Source organism: Solanum dulcamara, chromosome 6 (assembly GCF_947179165.1).
Source record: "Solanum dulcamara chromosome 6, daSolDulc1.2, whole genome shotgun sequence".
Classification (NCBI taxonomy): Eukaryota; Viridiplantae; Streptophyta; class Magnoliopsida; order Solanales; family Solanaceae; genus Solanum; species Solanum dulcamara.
In genome coordinates, this window is record NC_077242.1 from 34,839,568 (window position 1) to 34,858,983 (window position 19,416).

Consider the following 19,416-nt stretch of genomic DNA (forward strand, 5'->3'; position numbering starts at 1 on the left):
ACTATTAACTTCAGTTCCTTGTTCAAAAATCAGCAGCAACAAAAGGAACAAAAACCCTAAAGCTAAGAGGAAAAGGGCGACGGCCAAGAGGAAAAAAAGGGTAAGTCCCATTTTGCTCCATAAATTAATTACCTAGGGTATGCCACGGTGATATGGAGGTATTAATAGTATAAAATCATGTCTTGGAGCAGCACCAAATGACTAGCAAGCAGCCACGATGTTTTAATCGCATTAGAAGAATTTCCGAGGCGAGTTTTGGCTAATTTCGGGTAAGGTAAGTTCTTTTCCTTCAATTTGAAGTTGGTGGTGTTGTTATAGGGTGTTTTATACATATTTTATGTTGCTGTAAGTGTGATAATGTTGTAGAAATGCTCGACGTTGGAAACAATCTAAATGGAAGTCGTTATAGTTAAATTAAAATCGAATAGTGAGTTGTGTGTGTGGTGCTGCAGCGGCTGGTCGTGTGGTGGCATGTTAATGTGCTGGTAAATGTTCTAAAAGAGGTATGGGTGCTTCTAGTTTCATCCACCCGACCCTCCATTTTGTATAGTTAAAGGTTTTATCAAATGGAAACTAGAAACCCTATTTTGGTATCATGGTTTCGAGTGAGTCATTTGCAGTTTGTATGGTATTATATTGGTGTGAACTGCTTATACATGTGCTGCCGATTGTTGTTGTTGCTTGGATATAGTTATTAGAAGTGTGATTAGAAATTCGTATAGGGCATATTATAGGGGAGGCGCTGCCCGATTTCCGTTAACTTGTTAACTAGTTAAGGAACTGGTCGAGAAGACGAGCGAGGAAATGGGTTCTATGAACATTCGTGTATAACTTAAGGTGCTGAACAGTTAAGGTTTTTTGATACTTGCATTACTTCCATGTTAAATAAGTTTGGAGGACGACGACGTGAACGTGATAAAGAGTAACCCATAAGAGGTATGTGAAGCTTTCTCTAGGCATGTTTTTGGCATAAGTATGTAAAGCTATTCTTCTTTCTTTTGTCATGTCTTATTTATAAGTTATGAATGGTTTGTATATGAAACGTGGGGATAATTCCATTCGTAAAGCTTTGAGTATAGTTCATAATTGTTATCCACTTCGTGATGGTAGAACTCCTATAATAATTGAGCTATTGCCTTTTTAAGGCTTCTATATGATAAAAGGTAATATATATAGAGCCTATTGCTCCTTTCTTTTGGGATGTATTAAATGTAAATGAAATGAGGTATATTATGAGTGTGTAGGTAGTTCCAGTTGTAAGTTCCAAATATAACACGTGACTCGTGTTCATTTCTAAATGCTAAGGCTCTTAAGGTAGCTGAGCTATCACCCTCGAGCCTTCTACATGCGAAGACATGATCCATGACTCTTAGTCACGTCTGAACGTAAAGTTCTTGAGTCTCTTATATGCTGAATGTTAATTGAATGTATAAACTCCTACTCCTAAGGTCTCTGTGATGACGAACGTCTCTTATTCTATGAGCTATTTAGCCTTGTCTGGATATACGTCTAATATCCCTAAGACTCCAGTAGATATGACCCCTAACGATATTTTGCAGGGTACTTGAAACGAGTACTACTCTGGTCTTCAAATGTCGGTTCACTTGGTTGTTTCATTGAGTCTTAGATAATGAGTTAAATTGCATATAGTTCCTCACTACTCTACTCGTGCATGCTGTAAATACCTTATTCACCATGTTCCATGAAGGGACGGGCATGATAAATGATGAAATGATTATTCACCCCATCCCATGAAGGGCCGGGCATGATAAATGATGAAATACTTATTCACCGCGTTCCATGAAGGGCCGAGCATGATAAATAATGAAATAATTATTCACCGCGTCCCATGAAGAGTCGGGCATGATAAATGATGAAATACTTATTTACCACGTCCCATGAAGGGTCGAGCATGATAAATGATGAAATGCTGATTTATTGCGTCCCATGAAGGGCTGGGCATGATATGTGATGAAATGATTATTCATCACATCCCATGAAGGGCCGGGCATGATACACAATGAAATGACAAATTCACTGAGTCCCTCACTGAAGGGCCGAATACAGTATATAGGCATGCATGTGAAAATATAGTGATACATTTGTAACCCCGAGTCCCACAACGGGCCGGGTACGGCATGTGAGGAGGATATATATGCCTTCATTTCACACGGTGTAGGTATAGTGATTCGTTAACTGTTATATTTGTTTCCTGCATCCCTATTTCAGTTGAAAGCTCATTTATACTATGTTATCCTTTATATACTCAGTACATATATCATACTGACCCCCCCTTTCTTTGGGGGGCTGCATTTCATGCACGCAGGTACAGATGTTCATCTCAGAGATCTGTCAGCTTAGGATTTCCTCTCAGCTATATTGGAAGTGTTCCACTGTTCCGAAGCCTAACTTTTGATACTGGTCATTTGATGTACATATTTATTTATTCAGAGGTATAGTGGGGGCCTTGTCCCGCCATATGTTGTTGTTACTATTCTTAGAGGTATGTAGACATATGTATGTGGGTTGGTTGTGAGTTCGTTTTGATTGTGCCTATACTGCATGTTGTAAATATTTTTATGTTACAGTAGCCTTGTCGGCTTGCGTGCCCTTTTATGATATGATATGAATGGAAGGAGCCACACGTACACGAAAAAGTTTTAATTTATTGGGATATTGGTGAGTAGTATCACCTTGTTTATAGTTCAATTTGACTATAGCTGATAGGTATGTATACGGGGGTCCAGGTCGGACCCTAGTCACGGCCTACGGGGTTGGGTCATGACAGTGGGGACAATGGCTTTCTATTTAGAGCTTCCTTCGTCTTCACAGATTTGCTCGATTTTTCACATTTCTCAATTGAAGAAGTGAATTGGTCTACCTATTAATCTTCAACACCAACTTTTAATTTCTGACAACAATGAAAAGGTTTTGTTTCAACCTCTAGCTATTTTGTAGAGCAAGATGGTCAAGGTTATAGCATTGTTGGTGTCAAGATTTGGTGTAATGCACTAATTTGGGCCCGAAAAGGTGACTTGGGAAGATTGGGCTACATCAAGGGCTAGTTTTCACAGTTCGTAGCTCAAATCGACCTTAAGTGCGATGTCACTTGGAAAAGATGGTATTGTTAAATAATGAGAAGGTATCATCGGAGGTTGTGCAGCTAAATGAGTTATAAAAGTGTCTGGAATTCAAAAGGAGACAAGAGTATTAGTGATACTTTGCGGCGATATACACGTGTTCTTATCAGTAGAACATTATATCTAAAGATGACATTATATTTTTAACTATATTATAGAGGCAAATTTGAGGAACTAGGTCAATCAGCCATTTGGTCGATTTGTCCTTCTCCTTTAATTTCTTCTAAAATATAGTAGCGAATTTGAGGAGCTTAGGATCAGTCAGTTATTTGATCGATTTGACCTTCTCCTTTAATTACTTCTATTTAACTATATTGAAGCGAATTTGAGGAGTTTAGGGTCAGGTCAGGCAGTCATTTGACTGATTTTCCTTTCTCCTTTAATTCCTTCTAAAATATAGTAGTGAATTTGAGGAGCTTAGGTTCAGTCAGTCATTTGACCGATTTTCCATTCTCCTTTAATTTCTTCTATTTAACTATATTGAAGCGAATTTGAGGAGTTTAGGGTTAGTCATTCATTTTTCTGATTTGCCTTTCTCCTTTGATCCTTCTAAAATATAGTAGCGAATTTGAAGAGCTTAGTGCCACTCAATCATTTGACTGATTTGTCATTCTCCTTTAATTCCTTCTATTTATATACTTAATATTTCTTTTATTTTAATTTATTTTTCTTTATATTATGTTATGTATTTAAAATTTTGAAAAAATAGTACTATAATATGTTATTTAAAAATTATGTAATTACTGTAAGAGTACTATATATCACAATAACTAACAATTTAAAATATTTGAAAAATATATTTAAAAATTTGATGAACTCTCAAATTTCACATGTGGCACATAAATTTGGACAAAGGGGGTAACATATATTATTTGAAAATTACGTTTTGATTATCTTTCAAAATTTCAACTGTGCCACATAAATTGAGACAGGGGAATAACATATATTATTTAAAAATTATGTTAAGAATATTATAAATCACAATAATTAATTAACAACTTTAAAATAATTTTTAAAAACATATTAAATTTGATTAACTCTCAAATTTTCACATGTGCCACGTGCGCGAGAGGGAGGGGAACATATATTATTTAAAAATTACTTTAATTAAGAGTATTATAAATGATAATAATTAACAACTTAAAATATTTAAAAAGTATAAAAATTTGGTTGACTCTCAAAGTTTCACATGTACCATATAAATTGCGACAAAGTGAGTTACATATATTATTTAAAAATTATATTAGAAGTACTGTAATATTTGAAAATTACATAAAAATTTGATTGACTCTCCTAATCTCTCCTAATTCTATTCGTGTCCACATAAAATGAGATAAATAAAATAATATATATTGGGCTTTTGCAAGCACGGGCTTTTGTATCTAGTAGAACTATAAATAGGAAGGATTACACAAATTCCATAGTGTTAAGAATTAATTACATTATATCCCTACTATTTTCCAAATTACAAAAATTCCTTAATTTTGGTGGAATCCGGATAAATCTCAAAACTTCCTGATACATCACATAAAGTGATGTATCCGATCAATACGTCACGTAAAGTGATGTGTCAGACGTCGTGATACATCACGTAAAGTGATGTATCAGATGTCGCAATACATCACGTAAAGTGATGTATCCAATCGATACATCGTGTAAAGTAATATATCCGAGAATAGGAGAGAGTAAGGATTTTTGTAATTTCTTCAAATGGTAGAAAATTTTAGAGAATATAATAAAATGAGTTATATATTTAAATAACTTTTCCTTATAAGAAAATACGAATAGATAAATGGACTGTGGAGACCAGCAGATTACTAAATAAAGGAGAGTTCCAGATCAATTCCTATGCAACTAAATAGTATCTCAACTAAAACGGAAGGGTAGTTAAGACCTGATATTTTCGTAATCAACTTTTCTCATTTCTTCTTCTTTCTCGCTCATAGGGATGGAAATGGGGTGGGGTGGGGCGGATTAGGTCTTAACCCATAAAGTTTTCAATCCGCTCCGCATCTGCGCCGCTCTGTCCTGCATAAACCCGTCCTTTTTATCCCACATAATTTTTTTCACTTTGAAAATAGGTTCAAGGACAATTTTTAATTATTAAATTTATTTTATAATTTCATATGAGTAGCACAAATAAATTATGTTAATTAATTTATAAATCTAAATAGAGAATGATGAAGTTTTTGTGTTAAAAATGAAACTAGAGATATCATAGTAGATAAGGCAAAGGCAATGGTTGATCAATAATGTACAAATACTCACACAGAGGTTATGGCTATATTACAACCTTTGAAATATATAAAGGAGAAGCAATACTAGCAAGGTGTAATTGAAAGCGTTGAAAAATACTATGCTCAAAATTTGAGAATTTTCATGGCAAATTAGTGATATGATAGAGGAAACTTGGATATTGATGAAAAATAAAACTATCAGAATAATACACACTGTGAGAAAAGGAAACAAGGTAGCAGACAATCCGGCTAATGGGCACTAAACCATGGAAAATTGTCAATCATGTCATTCTAGGAGATTGATTAATAATGGTAAGCCAGAGATACCATATTTAAGGAACCACCCATGTCACGATCCGAATTTGAGTCATGATGGCGCCTACTATAACCACCGAGTAGACAAGCCAAATCCAACTCAAACGGAAGTCAAACCTCAATTTAAATAAATAATTGATAACATAAGAAGGCGAAAGCAAGAAGAATATAACAAAAGAAAGGTTGGGTCAAGATATAAATATGTAAATAAGTTACAAAATATACAAAAAGGCCTGAAAGTGACCAAAAAGACGAACTGACACTAGACCAACCCCGGACCTGGTGTCACCTATACAGGATCTACAAAGTATAAAAGCTGACAACATATATATACAATGCAGAATTGACTATCCCAAAAATACAAAATAGAAGTCCGTGCAAAAGAAGGTAGCAAGTCTCTGAACGCCGGGAGCTCACCACAATTCAGATCTGTCACAGCTATGGATGATTAGGGGCGCGTTGGGGGTAGCTCAAACTGGGATCTGCATCAAAAAAATGCAGAAGTGCAGTATGAGCACCAAAATATGGGGTACTCAGTAAGCATCATATGCCGATCGGGCTCAGAAAAACAAATATTTAATAAGCAGTACGATGATACTAATAATAATAGGGGAGAAGCATAAAACTAAGATTTACGGGGAAATAAGGTACGGGAAGATCATACAATAGTCAAGTAAGTCAAATCAATCAAGTAATCACATTAATAATCTCAACTCACAAAAATATCGGAAGAACGCATAAATATAAACTAGTAGATATGGATCAATATTTCTCAAAAGTATCATGGAGCGCTGGGGCAACCCTCGAGCTCATCAATATCAAAGTAATAACCCGAATTATGTATCAACGGGCTGCCGGAATCATACCTCGAGCTCATCAAATCATAAAATGCCATAAAAAAGATATCACTGGTATTTTCTTAAATTCCTTATATTTATTCATCAACCAAAGTCTTAATCTCACCAATTATTCTTTCTTTAAAAAGGTTTTTAACACTAGCGAGGTAAATCAAGACAAGTGGCATGTCAAAATCATATATTACTCAAGCCGGATAAAAATTCCATTAAAGACATCAAATTACTAATCTGAGACTCCAGTGTACCGAAAGCACAGCCTCAGGCCCAACATTTCAATATCATAAGCAAAAGGTCATAAGCATAAACCAAAATCAGACAAGTCAAACAAGGGACATCTTAAGTTCAAACCATCTAGAAGCAAGTTCTAAGCATCCTAAACGATGCAAACAAGCCAAGAAAGCCCCTAAACTAAGGCTCCAACACTAAAATCCAATCTAGCTACTAATGATGGACATCGACTCCAAATTGCTCAAAAGGATATCTACACCTAAATCACCAATCTAATTACACGTTACTACTCAAAATATACCAATTCTAACCAAGCCAAGTCTAACAAGAGGAAACCATAACCTACCTCAAGGAAAGAACCACACACAAATGGCTAAATCGGAGCTTTCCTTTCCGGTCCACCTCTGAATGATGTCACACTATCAAATTATCGAAGAACACATCAAGACAAAGCTAAGGATACCCATATTACTATAATTAAAACGAAACCAAAATCGGGGTCAAAATTTGACATTGGGACCCGCACACGAAATTGAAAAATCAACTCCATCACAAGGTCCCAAATAGCTCAAGGAACTTGTGCCCAAAAAATGGGCACATTTCGAGCACCGAAAGAGCTCAAAACGCACAAACGACCTAAAACTCATTTTGAGCACCTCGGGAACCGAACCAAAGGTCGTTCTAGACCAAACTCGGCGTTCCGAAGCTAATCATGCTGACAGAATTTTCATCCAAGCTTGTTTACTCAAAATGTTGACTGAAGTCAAACTTGGCCAAAACTTAAAGTTAAAACGGCAAAACCACACAAACTCAAAACGAAGACTCCAAAACCCAAACCAACCCTCCTTCTAGACCAAAACGAGCTGGAACCGTCGAAATTCCCATACGATGCCCGAATCTCTGAATGTTGACTAAAGTCAACTATTTCAAGCCTTAAACCTCTAAAATGGCCAAACCACCTCAAAACTCAACCAAACATCTTGGGGAGCATGTCACCCATCCCAATATCACATAAGACCAATAAAGAAGCTGTGGGAAGGGGTATTACGATAAAAACACGCAAAAGTACGAAAATGACTTTGGGGATCATTACAACCCACCCCACATTAATGTTTTAAAAAATCCCGCCGCAACCTCAGATATCCTTAGAACCAGCCCCACCTCCACCCATTGTCATCCCTACTTGCTCAATCTGACTCCTTTCATACTCATTCTCCCTTCTGAGCATACAAGGATTTAACCATGAACTTACTATTCACGCTGAGCTTAGTGGTTATAGTTGCAATTGAATCTCTATTGGAATTTTCTCTACCGTGAATACTACAAAATTCCTAGTTTCACGCAATTTCTACTTTTATGGTCCATTATATTACTCTGTGAAATTCTTTTGTAGTTGTTATCGCCCTTACTGAATTCAATAGGTCCTTCATTGTTGCATCATTTCTTTGGCAATTTTAATACGCATAACAAAGGGATGGACACATAATACGAATGTAAAGAAGTTTAACATTGCGGGACAAATGACAGCCACACTTGAAAAACTGTTCAGTTTAGATCATGTTTATGCAATAAACATACCCCTCCTTGGAAGGGGGTGGGGTGGGGATAAATAAGTTGGTGCATTCACTTGTCTAACTTGAAAATAAACTTCATTAGGAGCCCCGGAAATGTTGCAATACATTATACATGCACTGCTTACAGGCATGACTTACGTGTCCCTCTAAAGGAATGTGATACCTTTCTATACTTCAAATACATCCTGTTTCCCAGTTGTAGGAACATTGAGTTCACATTGCTTACATGCGTGACCTTGAATCTGAAGACGTAGAAGCAGGTGCACTCTGCAGCATAAGAAATGATATACCAATCAGTAATGATTTTAACATATGCACAGAACAATACGACAAGCAATTTGAGTTAAAATGAATACAACTGACAGCAGTCAGCAGCAACGTTTTGTCCCACATTGACCACATATCAATGATGTTGACAGATAGGGACAGTGCAACAATTACATCATCATGTCCTTTCCCTACTTCATTATCCCTCCAAAACATGACTAACACCCTTTTTTTTGTTTGGTTTGGCAACAGGGGGAGCTCAGAACTGGTGACTACTAACTAGCTATTGACACTTACGGTAATCAATTATTGAAATTTCAACTGTATATGCATATTGATGATCAAAATTAATAGACAGAATGAACAAATTTGAAGCTAAGATACAGTGGACAGCTTGAAAGATCTTAAAATGCATAAATGGTAATGAGTCATCAAGTTCTTACCAAGGGGATGCCCTTTGTTGCTCTCTCTTCCAAGAACCTTGAGGGCTTGAAGAAATTACCATATAGTTCTGACCACTTCTTAAGACTTCTATAGATATGTCCAGCACCAACAGTGTCGGCCCAGAAAACAATACCACCTCTGCCAAAAACAGCTTCATTGTCAACATCATTTTGTAGAAAAATGTTTAAAATTTTAAAGAGAAAATATTACCAGATACGAAATGTTAGAACAGTGGTTAAAAAATAAGGTCAGAATTTCTCATCATTAAGTTTCGGGAGTAGAGGAAATATAGTGTAGCTGTTTTAGTTTTAATTACTCTTCCCAATCCTTTCATTCTTCCCACTCTACCTCCTTTTCCTTTTCTTTTTGGTTAATTATCTTCATGTCTTTTGGTTGATAGTTCTATCTTAAGGATGCATAAGCACTCTCATCCTATTGAAAGCTTTCTAACGATTTCATGTTTAGCTCCCATTGTCCACACATCCGAATCAGTAGTAATTAGCCCATGAAAACATGACCTGCCTAACCCATTCCAACCCGCCCATTTATTAATTCTTTCCATTTTGTCTTGCTCAATTCAGCAGTCTAAAAGTTAGGCTAATATATAGCCCAAACTGACCCATGAGAAATCTTATCAAAATACTTTAAGAAGACATTTTGTTTGATTGATATGTTATATATACCCATAATAAACAAAAATATTTATTAATCACTTAAACAAAGTATAAAAAAATAGTAAGAATTGGCGAGTTGGGTTATGACACGTTTCTTACCCATTTCAGCCCAAGTAACTTTTGGACAGATCATTGACCAACCCACTTGTTATCTCAGCTCATATTGATGCCCAATTCGCCCATTTGACACCCCTAGTAGTAACTAGTAATCACTTGGCACAAGTTTCAAGAAGTAATTTGACTTTTATATGGACGGTGACTCTAATACGGTGGGTAACAAATTAGTGTTGATTTCCAAAAGAGCTTAGACAAACTAACCGGTAAGATGGGAAACTCATTCCAAGGACAGATGCCGCATCAAGGTCAGAGGCTCGGACTACTATCCCTTCATCCAAAACACGACATGCCTCATTCACAACTGGAAAGAGTATCATCTCAACAATTTCTTGGTCAGTTACGGATATTGGCTGCGAGAAAATTCACAGAAAAGATGAACACTGGTTATTCTCATTAAGATAGAACTCAACAGGCCCCTCTGAACAAATAGTCAATTCCAGCATCTTTAAACCCATTTTACTTCGATAGAGATTTTTCCTCTGAAAGTGTTTTTCTTAGATAGAGATACCTTTCCTTCGGGCATTATGTTAGCGATCCTTCTTGATTCCTCAATAATTGGAACCACAGTAAAATCGGGTCTTGGCTTACTTCCCTTCTCATAAATATAGTAGCCTTTTCCGTTGTTTTTACCTGCAAAACCAGTATCAATGGTGAAAAGCAAGACAATGAAGCAACAACACAAATGATAAAGACTTGCAACATTACCATTTCTACCACTTTTTATAAGAAGGTCAATCAACGGAGACTTAAAAGTGCGATCAGAAAAAGCTGAACGAAATTCTTTCCCTACAGCAACAGCCACTCCATATCCTGTTAAATCCTGAAGCCTGCAAGATGCTTAAGCAATTATTTTCATACCAAACGAACATAGCTATGGATAGGAGTACAAAGCATGCCATTTGAGCCAACAAACACCTTAATATAGCGACTAACAAAGAAGATGACTATTTCCCTCTGCATTCCTTGCAAATTTCTAATCAAACAAATGCAGTATATTATAGCAATCATCAAAGTCCAACTAAACTAAAGGGACAGGAAACTTGCACCTATTCAATTTGTCAACCTACAATATATAACAGAAGGAAACTGCCGCGCTCTCTAATTTTTCTTGTGTTCTGTGGTAGCATGGGCAGAACCGTTTTCTGACATACCCTTAAAGCTGTTTTCAAGAAACTGTGCCGCCTGGACCAGCTTGTGTTTACCTCGACTAATTCCACTAGGTAAAGGCTACCTCACCGGCATAGATGCTTGAACAGATGGAAAGAAATCACCTAGTGTTTTTTTCTCCACTGGGATTTGAACCTGAGACCCATGATTCTCAACCCACTTCTATGACCACCAGGCCCCACTCTTGGGCGCTTTTAAATCAATCAGTAAAAGCCTCTTAACAAGTCAAGAAACATGGCACTCCCTTTTGATATATAGAAAACTGGATCTGAACAATATTGTCACTTATATTTTCTGTCAGTGGATGCATTTAGAAATTTGTATATTTGAAATATAATATTCCTTTATTCCATGTTGTATGCCGGTGTTTGCCTAAGTACAGAGTTAAAGAAAGAAAGAAGACTTTTTGACACATAAGCTAAATGAATATTACCTACCAAAAATACCTTAAAATCCTGTGATATTCGTCATGCCACATCATTCTTGTAAGAGCATGACATTAAAGGTAAGATGGGAATGGGCATATTAAAGCATTTCCAAATATAGAAAGATGTCAATGAATTAAACAAACCAAAAGGATGGAGTGTTTTATAAAATGGAACACAACGACTAGTCATCTTAAAGCTGTTATAAGCTAAAGAAATGAAAAAGATATTGCATCTGCAGAGATCAGCTGCCCAGTTTGGTTTTGATATATTTTCTCTTGTATGAAATGAAGATTGCAGCTACATATGATAATTTAGTAAGGAAGAGAATTACTGGAAGGGACCCATAGGGAGACCAAAGCTGGCAATTTGCGTGTCAATCCTGTAGACATCCACTCCTAGATTAACCAGAATATGTGCACCCTGAGAGTAGGGAAAGAAGGTTCTATTGACAGCAAAACCAGTACAATTTCCCACCACAACAGGTACTTTTTTTATTGCTTTGCCAACAGCTATAAGGTCAAGAATTGCTTGTGCAGATGTCTTCTCTGTTCGTACTATCTCCAGCAAAGGCATAATGTGAGCAGGACTGACAACAGAAAAAACCAAGTTAGCAGTTGGAACAGAAAAAGATGCTGTTGTAGTAAATTAGTAACGGCCTGCATTTATATCTCAAGGATTTGTTACATAACTTAAAGATTACCCTATTCTAGCAGGATCATTACGTTGCTATCATTTATCTGTATTCAGATCCAGTAATATGCTTCCTAGATGTCAGTGTAATTTAGCTTTTACTTCTAAAATTCCATCTTCCACATCCACTAAGCACAAAAAATAAAGAGGAATTGAAGTATAAGATAGATGAAAAACAATCTTGTCCCTCCAAACTAGTTTCACAAGCAAGTATACAATATCACATTTTGTTATTTTATTTTTGAAATTGCACGTTCGTCCTTCTCTTTTAGTAGTCATATTTCCCATATTAGTCACAACCATACAAAACTTTGCCATGCATGACTTCGTACCTGAAAAAGTGGGCCCCGATAATCCGATCCTTGGATATGGTATTTTCTCCAATAATGTTGAGGTCAATAGTAGATGTGTTAGTTGCCAAAATACAATGTGGAGGGCATACCTTCTCAATCTCGCTAAATATTTTCTGTTTTAGTAGAACATTTTCAATAACAGCCTGCAAACAAGATGAGAGTGAGACACCAGATTTACAACAAATTAAGAATCAAAATTCTGATCATCAGCATTGTTCCAGTCGTAGGTGTTAGATAGTTGTACTGTGTCCCCCACATTGGTAAATATGTATTATGTATCGTGTAAAGTTTGTATATAAATCGGACTCTGTCTAATATAATTATTTTTACACATCTGAATAATATTTTTCCTGAGTCTTCATTTATTACATGGTATCAGAGCATGGGTGAGAAAATACCCTTGTGCAATGTACATGCAGCATCCGCGAAGAACTCAGTTGCCGTGCAATTTTCCGGAAGAATAAATATGTGTTTGCGCAAAGTGCATTTTCTATAAGTATTGTGAAAAAATAACAACACAAGATTCCTCAGAGCAAACCCCAGCAAACTGCTCCGACAGATCCACCGTCACGCATTCTCACACGCCACCTGAAGCTGCAGCTCGGTGACTGGTCAGACCCATGCATTGGTGTGCGAAATCCTCTTTGACCTAAGCAGATTGGTTACTTGGAGGTCTCCTAGCTGTCAGAACCAAAATATCCCTTTTTGGTCGATTTCTGATCACCCAAACCCTAATCTGTCAACTCCGGTCAGCTTTTCCGGCGAGTTTTCAGATTTTTCTAGTCACGGTCGAGTTTTCCAGCAGTCTTTCAGAAAAGATATTGATCATTGGAACTTGGCTGAGCGTTTAAAGCTCTCTTCACTATTTTCAGATTATCTTCAGGTGACTTTCTGGCCAACCTCTGTCAGCCAGCAACTTTCCAGTAACTTTCTTCTCAGCTATATTTTGTGATTATCTTCTTAGAAATCTCTTCAATCCAACCATGTCTTTCGGAATTGATGTGTTTAGTTCAAAAAAATATGAAAGTAGGGGAGTAAGTCCAATGATTACTTCAAAACCCTTAATGGGAAGTTCAAACTATTCAGCTTGAGCTATCTCAATTAAGTTGTGGTCACAGGTCAAGGTGTTCAAGATTACTTAATCAAAAAGGCTAGTGAGAGAAAAACAAATGCTCGAGTACGGTGGAGAATATTGACGCTCAACTATGTAGTCTCTTGAGGAAATCTATTGATGGCCTTGTTTCATCCATTCCAAACATGTTGTTCAATATGAGAAAAGGCTTGCACTTTATATACCAATGACATGTCTCGTTTTTATGATGTGATATCTCGGATGCACTTAAAGAAACGGGAATCAAATACGTCTACTTAATTGGAACAGGTATAGACAGTCACGACCTTACTTGAGAAGTTAATGCCAGTTATTGACGTATTGCTAGTGTTGACAAAAACAGGAGCAAGGACAAAAGATGTTTCTAGTTCTTACACTTATTGGACTTCCTAATGACCTTGATTTGGTGAGCAACTAGATTTTGGCTAGTCCTACTGTTTCAACATGAACTATTCTTCTGATTTCGCCTTTCTCCATCACCCCATCACACAATGATCTTATCACCAACCATTGACTCCTCTCTATTCTCGCATCTCAAACAATGAAAAATTGAACATCTCAGATGATGGAGAATCGACGAGGAGGAGGTCTTTTTGCAAGATCTCAACTCAAGTGCAATTAGTAGAATAAGCATGGACACACTCCTTAAGTATGCTATTCTTTGCATGGTTGACCACCTAAAAGTACTTATGTTTTATTTATTGAAGAAAAATATAATGAATTCTTTTGAGTATTGAGCTAGTAAGCAGACATCTCCACAATTAGCCTCTATTGTTCAGACTAATACCTCTTTTGCTGATAACTTTGTTGCTTGTATTTCACACTCCAATACTCTTGAGGTTATGAACTCATCGCTTCTAATCATATTTCTGGTGATAAATACTTTTGCTAAATATCAGCTATTCAAACTCATCCCCGTTGTTACTTTAGTCAATGGGTTCTAAAACAAAAAAAAGAAGAGAAAATGGACAAGCCAATCTCATATCCTCAGCCATTCTAAATTATATTTTTTTACGTTTTTGGATGTCCTTAAAGACTTGCATTTGTTAGCCTTGACTCTACCCTTTTTCTAAATGACCTTTTAGTATGTGTGTGTGTATAGTCCAAGACTATTAACAATAAGTATGAATGAGAAATATGAACAAAGAAATTGAAAAAAAAATGATAAAGTGAAATATTAATTGTTTATGTTGCCTCTTCAAAAGAGGCTTAGTGGCAAGGAAAAGTATGTCTTATAACCTTGATGACAACATGAAGCACACATTAAGTGAGGCGAAGCGCTCAACATGTTTTGAGCTCCGTTTCAGGGCTTATGCGCGCCTCTGAAAACCCTGCATTAGGTAGTTACACCGAGTGTCCCGCATTGGTAGATAAGTATTATGTATTGTGTAAAATCTGTATATAAAGAGGGCTCAGTACTTTTACATATTTGAATAATATTTTTCCCGAGTTTTTTCTCACACTAGAGTGTTAAAGAAGCCGAGTGAAGAGAAATGAGAAAAAGAGGAACAGATTATGAACACATAAAAGCAAAACATAAGTTCAGCAGCTCACCTCTATGACCATATCCGCATCCTTAAAATCTGAATAATCCAATGCACCTTTAACCATTGAAAGGGCTTTATCTGCTTTATCCTGTGGCAATTTCTTTCTAGCTACCAGTCCGCTGACATTTGCTGTAATATAAGATACATCCCCATAAGTTTCTACACATAAAGACCACTAAGGGACTGTCAAGAATAAACAAGAAAGACCATTACGATCTCGCCATCCTCACAGTCATTGACTAAATGACTAGAGGTATGTAATTTAATTGTCGTGAAAGAGTGTAACGACAACCTTCAATAGCTTTCATCCCCTTCTGAAGAAACTCAGAACTAATTTCCTTAAGTATAACAATTGTGTTGCTAAGGGCAAGGGCTGTAGCTATGCCTGAACCCATTAAACCTCCACCTATTACAGCAACTTTCTTGACTGTCCTAGGTTTGAGGCCAATATCAGTGACATTAGGTACCTGGTCAATTATGAAACCAAAGCTCATCATGAAATAAGAAAGAAGAGATTGACACACAAGGAATGTAGACATCTAAGTACATATTTCAAAAAGTCAAAAGTTGGGAGGGGATCAAAAGCTAAAAGAATACAAACTTAATGAAAATGGTATAAAATATAAACTAGCAACTGTACAAGTTCATTTCCATGAAAGAGATCCACAGAATCTATGTCATCACGTGAAATTTTAGTGATAACAAACTTTACACTTAAGGCACATCAAGAAAATCCATTCCAACATCAAATCTCAAGAAGAATAAACTAAACTAGATCAGCAAAAGTAAAGGATTAATGAACTATAGCTTAATCACATGTGTAATCATTCTCTATAGAGACTTTTATGAAGGCAGATAGTTTTGTATGTCACGGCTAGTGCTTTAATCTCTTGATTATGCAATTACTGATACAAAATTTTAAAAAAAATTGATAATCTGCAATCAAGAAGACAGTTTAATAATAAACAGTAATTTAAAGAAAATGAGTCAAAGCTAAAGCAGTTAACTAGAGGATTGGCAAGACTGAGAAGGCGCATAAGTTGTAGTCATCCCAGTAATTTTCCTATTCATTCTTGCCTGCTCAAATAAAGATGCTTACAAAGAACTCCAAGCTTCAAGCTAGCATCACAAATTACATAGTGTAGATTCATACCCTTCACGGTTCAGGATTTGCTGTACCATACCTTCGATGTTGCCCGTTGGGAAAAAAAAATATGAACAAGACCCTTTGATGTATCTGACAATACAAGGTCCTTGAATACTTTAGCTTCCTGCAAAACATCCAACAAGAGTTGTTATGCCATCTTGAGAGAAAGGTGTTTACGATACAAAGATATTGTTGACTGAGAAAAAATTACCTTGAGAACCCCATTATATCCTCCATGGATGATGCCTTCTTCAATTACGTCAATGCACGCCAAGTGCTGAGGCATATTCTTAGCTGTCTGTTTCACTTGTTCCCTAGCCACCTTCAGTATTTCACGTGCTTCTGAAAGGGGACCAATTTTGTCCGTCTTGTGAAGGGAACGCATCCAAGGCTTGCGCCTTTCTGCAATATCAAGTGCCCACTGTCTAGATACTTTTAACAACTCTGATGAAGGGACAATGGCATCAATGAGACCAAGCTTTTTCCCTTCCTCCGACATTATTGGTTTAGATGTCTGCAAAAAATTGTTTGTAATATATAAGGCCATTACGATGATTCATTTGATTGATTTACAAAATTTAAGCAAGAAAAGAAACAATCTAATACATTGAGCACATATTGGAAACTAAAAAGAGGTCATTGCCAGGATGAGCATATAAACTTTAGAACACAGAGATCAGCAAGCGATCAGAAGTTGAACAATGCTCACATCTAAGGAGGACATTACATCATAATTTTGCTCTGTTTTTTTTAGGAGTTGCCATACCAACTCACAATATAGTGACAAGAATAACTGTAAACAGTTCTATTAACATGGTCCTAGCAGGAGATGCATTGATTCCCCAACAGTTAATTTGGAAATGAATTGATAGATCAAATAAACCAGCCTGGGAATCTAACAGAGTTTAGAACCAGGAAAAAAAGAATCACCAGTTCCAACTTGCTTACTGAAAAGAAGATAAATGACTTACCATCATAAGTTCAACAGCTTTAGACAAACCTATAAGCCTCGGAAGACGCTGTGTACCTTAAGAAGAAATATTATCTCTATGCTTAGTTAGTGGGTAAAGGAAGAGAATTAAAAACCTACACTCAAGTGCGACAAGCATTATGTGGCAGAGTTACCTCCAAATCCAGGCATGACTCCAAGACTGAGCTCTGGCAACCCCAGTTGTGCTCTTGGTGCAGCAATTCGTGCATGGCATCCCTTCAAAAAGCATACACTACTTAATTGGCTTGCCAAGAAATAGATACAAAGATGGTACAAGTTTATAGAGATCACAAACCAATGCCAATTCTAAGCCACCTCCGAGTGCAAGTCCTTCTATGGCAGCAACTGCAGGCTTTTTACCATCTAAAATTACAAAAATAACAGGATTGACAGATTTGTAAAGAACAATGAATTATAGAATGATACAGAGAAGCAGCAGGAGAAAAAAGAGCTGTATAATGGATCTGAAATTGTGATTTAAATAGTGTCAACTACCTTCCATCGTGTTCACCACAAGATCAACAGAAACATCAGGCATTTGAGAAATATCTCCTGCAACAATCCAATTACATTTTTCAACAAGGAGGTTTTCACTGAGACGGAACTTGGAATGTACAAAGATGAAACCAAAGTAATCCTACCAGTCCCATGAACCTTCTGAAAAACATTGATATCAAAACCACCAGAAAATCTCCCTCTATTTCCTGCATAAAGATATAACGAACATTAACATGAGGTGCAAGGGAAGATACATAATAATTACGCAAAACACATATATGCCTCAATGAAAACTAGAACTCTAATATGATTCATCAAATTATAACTATATTTTTAACTAATTACCAACCTCCTTCATCCAGGCTGGCCTTAGACCAGCTATGCAAAACTCAGCACATGCAGAGTTAAGGAAAATGCCAAAAGTATAAAGTACCAAATAATACTTTTAAAAAATCCATAAAGCATCACATCAAGCAACATATCACTAACACTTCATGAACACATCCTGTAGAAAGTTAAATTTATTTTATAGATGAAAGAAATCATCTCTGCTCGCAAGAACTTTGGTAAAATCTGCTAAAAAAAAGGTCCATGAAAATATGGACCGTATTCCCACTACTCTAAAATTTCGGCAATAACTACCCATGTTGTCAACTCCCCATAACTTCTCTGGAAACTACTGCAAATTTCAGCAACATCCAGAACCGTTCTTGATGGAGAACAATTTGTAAGTATGACATTTTTTGTTCAACGGGGCCCTACGCACGTTACTTCTTTTCCTGAACTTCCTATCATCTAAGAGTAAGTCTTTAGTGCTTAGAAGATCCTTGGGGTAGAAAAACCAACACCGAAACTACTTGGAAACAATGGGCGGAGGTATGTATATGCTTTAGACATGCTTAAATTGGCATAAATTGTGTTACAGGTTAGTCATAAAACTGAGAAGATGTGACTAAAATTACGAACAGCTAATTACTGAGCAGAATTGAGAGAACTCACCAGTCAAAACAATAGCTTTAACATCGTTTCTCATCGTCGCTTCAGTCCACTTCTCCTTCAATCCAGCGATAACTGAAACAACCACAATTTCGAATCAAAATCCAATCCAAACACATAATTGAAATTGGTAGAGAAAGGAATAAGCTTACTTGGAATAGCTAGAGCGTTCACCGGAGGATTAAAGATGGTGATGAGGGCGACGCCGTCGGTTCCCACCTCCATCGTCACCTTAACTCGTGCCATTTTTTCTACTTCCGTGAATCGAAAAAATGGAGTATTTTGGCGATCTCAAAGAATGAAGAGGGGAAAGAGAAAAAGAAAGAGGAAGTGCAATTTGAACAAGGAAGTTTGGTAGTGGTGAATTATATATATTGATTGATATTTAATACTGTGGTGAGTGGGTGTTTTTCGTGGGCAAGCGAGAGTGTGTACGCGGTGAAGGAAAAGCGGAGAAGTTGCATGGGAAAGTAATTAAAGAGCAATTTCGCAATGAGAACAGGAACTTTACAAGACTAGATTTTGCACGAGTCGTCGCTTGGAATTCATTTTCCACCAATTTTCTCATTTTTGATTGTTAGATATTTAAAGAATTTAAAATTTAAAAAAAAATAGGGGAAAAGAAAATTATAATA

The 19,416-nt window shown here is 36.6% G+C and overlaps 1 protein-coding gene across 2 annotated transcripts; it reads right to left on the minus strand.

Moving 5' to 3' along the window:
* Positions 1-5,810: 5,810 nt before the first annotated feature.
* LOC129893455 (peroxisomal fatty acid beta-oxidation multifunctional protein AIM1-like) lies at positions 5,811-19,300 on the minus strand. Of its 2 annotated transcripts, XR_008767453.1 has the most exons (19): positions 18,934-19,300; positions 18,785-18,856; positions 17,929-17,991; positions 17,783-17,839; positions 17,583-17,650; positions 17,422-17,503; positions 17,268-17,323; positions 16,508-16,810; positions 16,334-16,420; positions 15,442-15,616; positions 15,157-15,278; positions 12,471-12,634; positions 11,780-12,034; positions 10,559-10,680; positions 10,362-10,483; positions 10,055-10,203; positions 9,062-9,200; positions 8,515-8,618; positions 5,811-6,174 (listed from the first exon to the last, which is right to left on the minus strand). XR_008767453.1 is itself a non-coding variant. In XM_055968992.1 (18 exons), exons 1-18 carry the CDS (start codon positions 19,025-19,027, stop codon positions 8,574-8,576), a joined length of 2,175 nt encoding a protein of 724 aa, XP_055824967.1. In that variant the 5' UTR covers positions 19,028-19,300; the 3' UTR covers positions 8,261-8,573. The 2 variants fall into 2 exon arrangements, 1 of the variants encoding a protein (XP_055824967.1); XM_055968992.1 differs by lacking the exon at positions 5,811-6,174 and having other exon boundaries at positions 8,261-8,618.
* Between the last annotated feature and the right edge of the window lie 116 nt (positions 19,301-19,416).

Coding starts and splice junctions, on each gene's coding strand:
- LOC129893455 (XM_055968992.1), bottom strand. CDS start 19,027: ATGGCACGAGTTAAGGTGACGATGGAGGTGGGAACCGACGGCGTCGCC. Junction 17,992..18,784: donor TAAAGCTATTGTTTTGACTG/GTGAGTTCTCTC, acceptor ATCTTTATGCAG/GAAATAGAGGGAGATTTTCT. Junction 9,201..10,054: donor ATGAGTTTCCCATCTTACCG/GTTAGTTTGTCT, acceptor TGTTTTTGGCAG/AGGTGGTATTGTTTTCTGGG.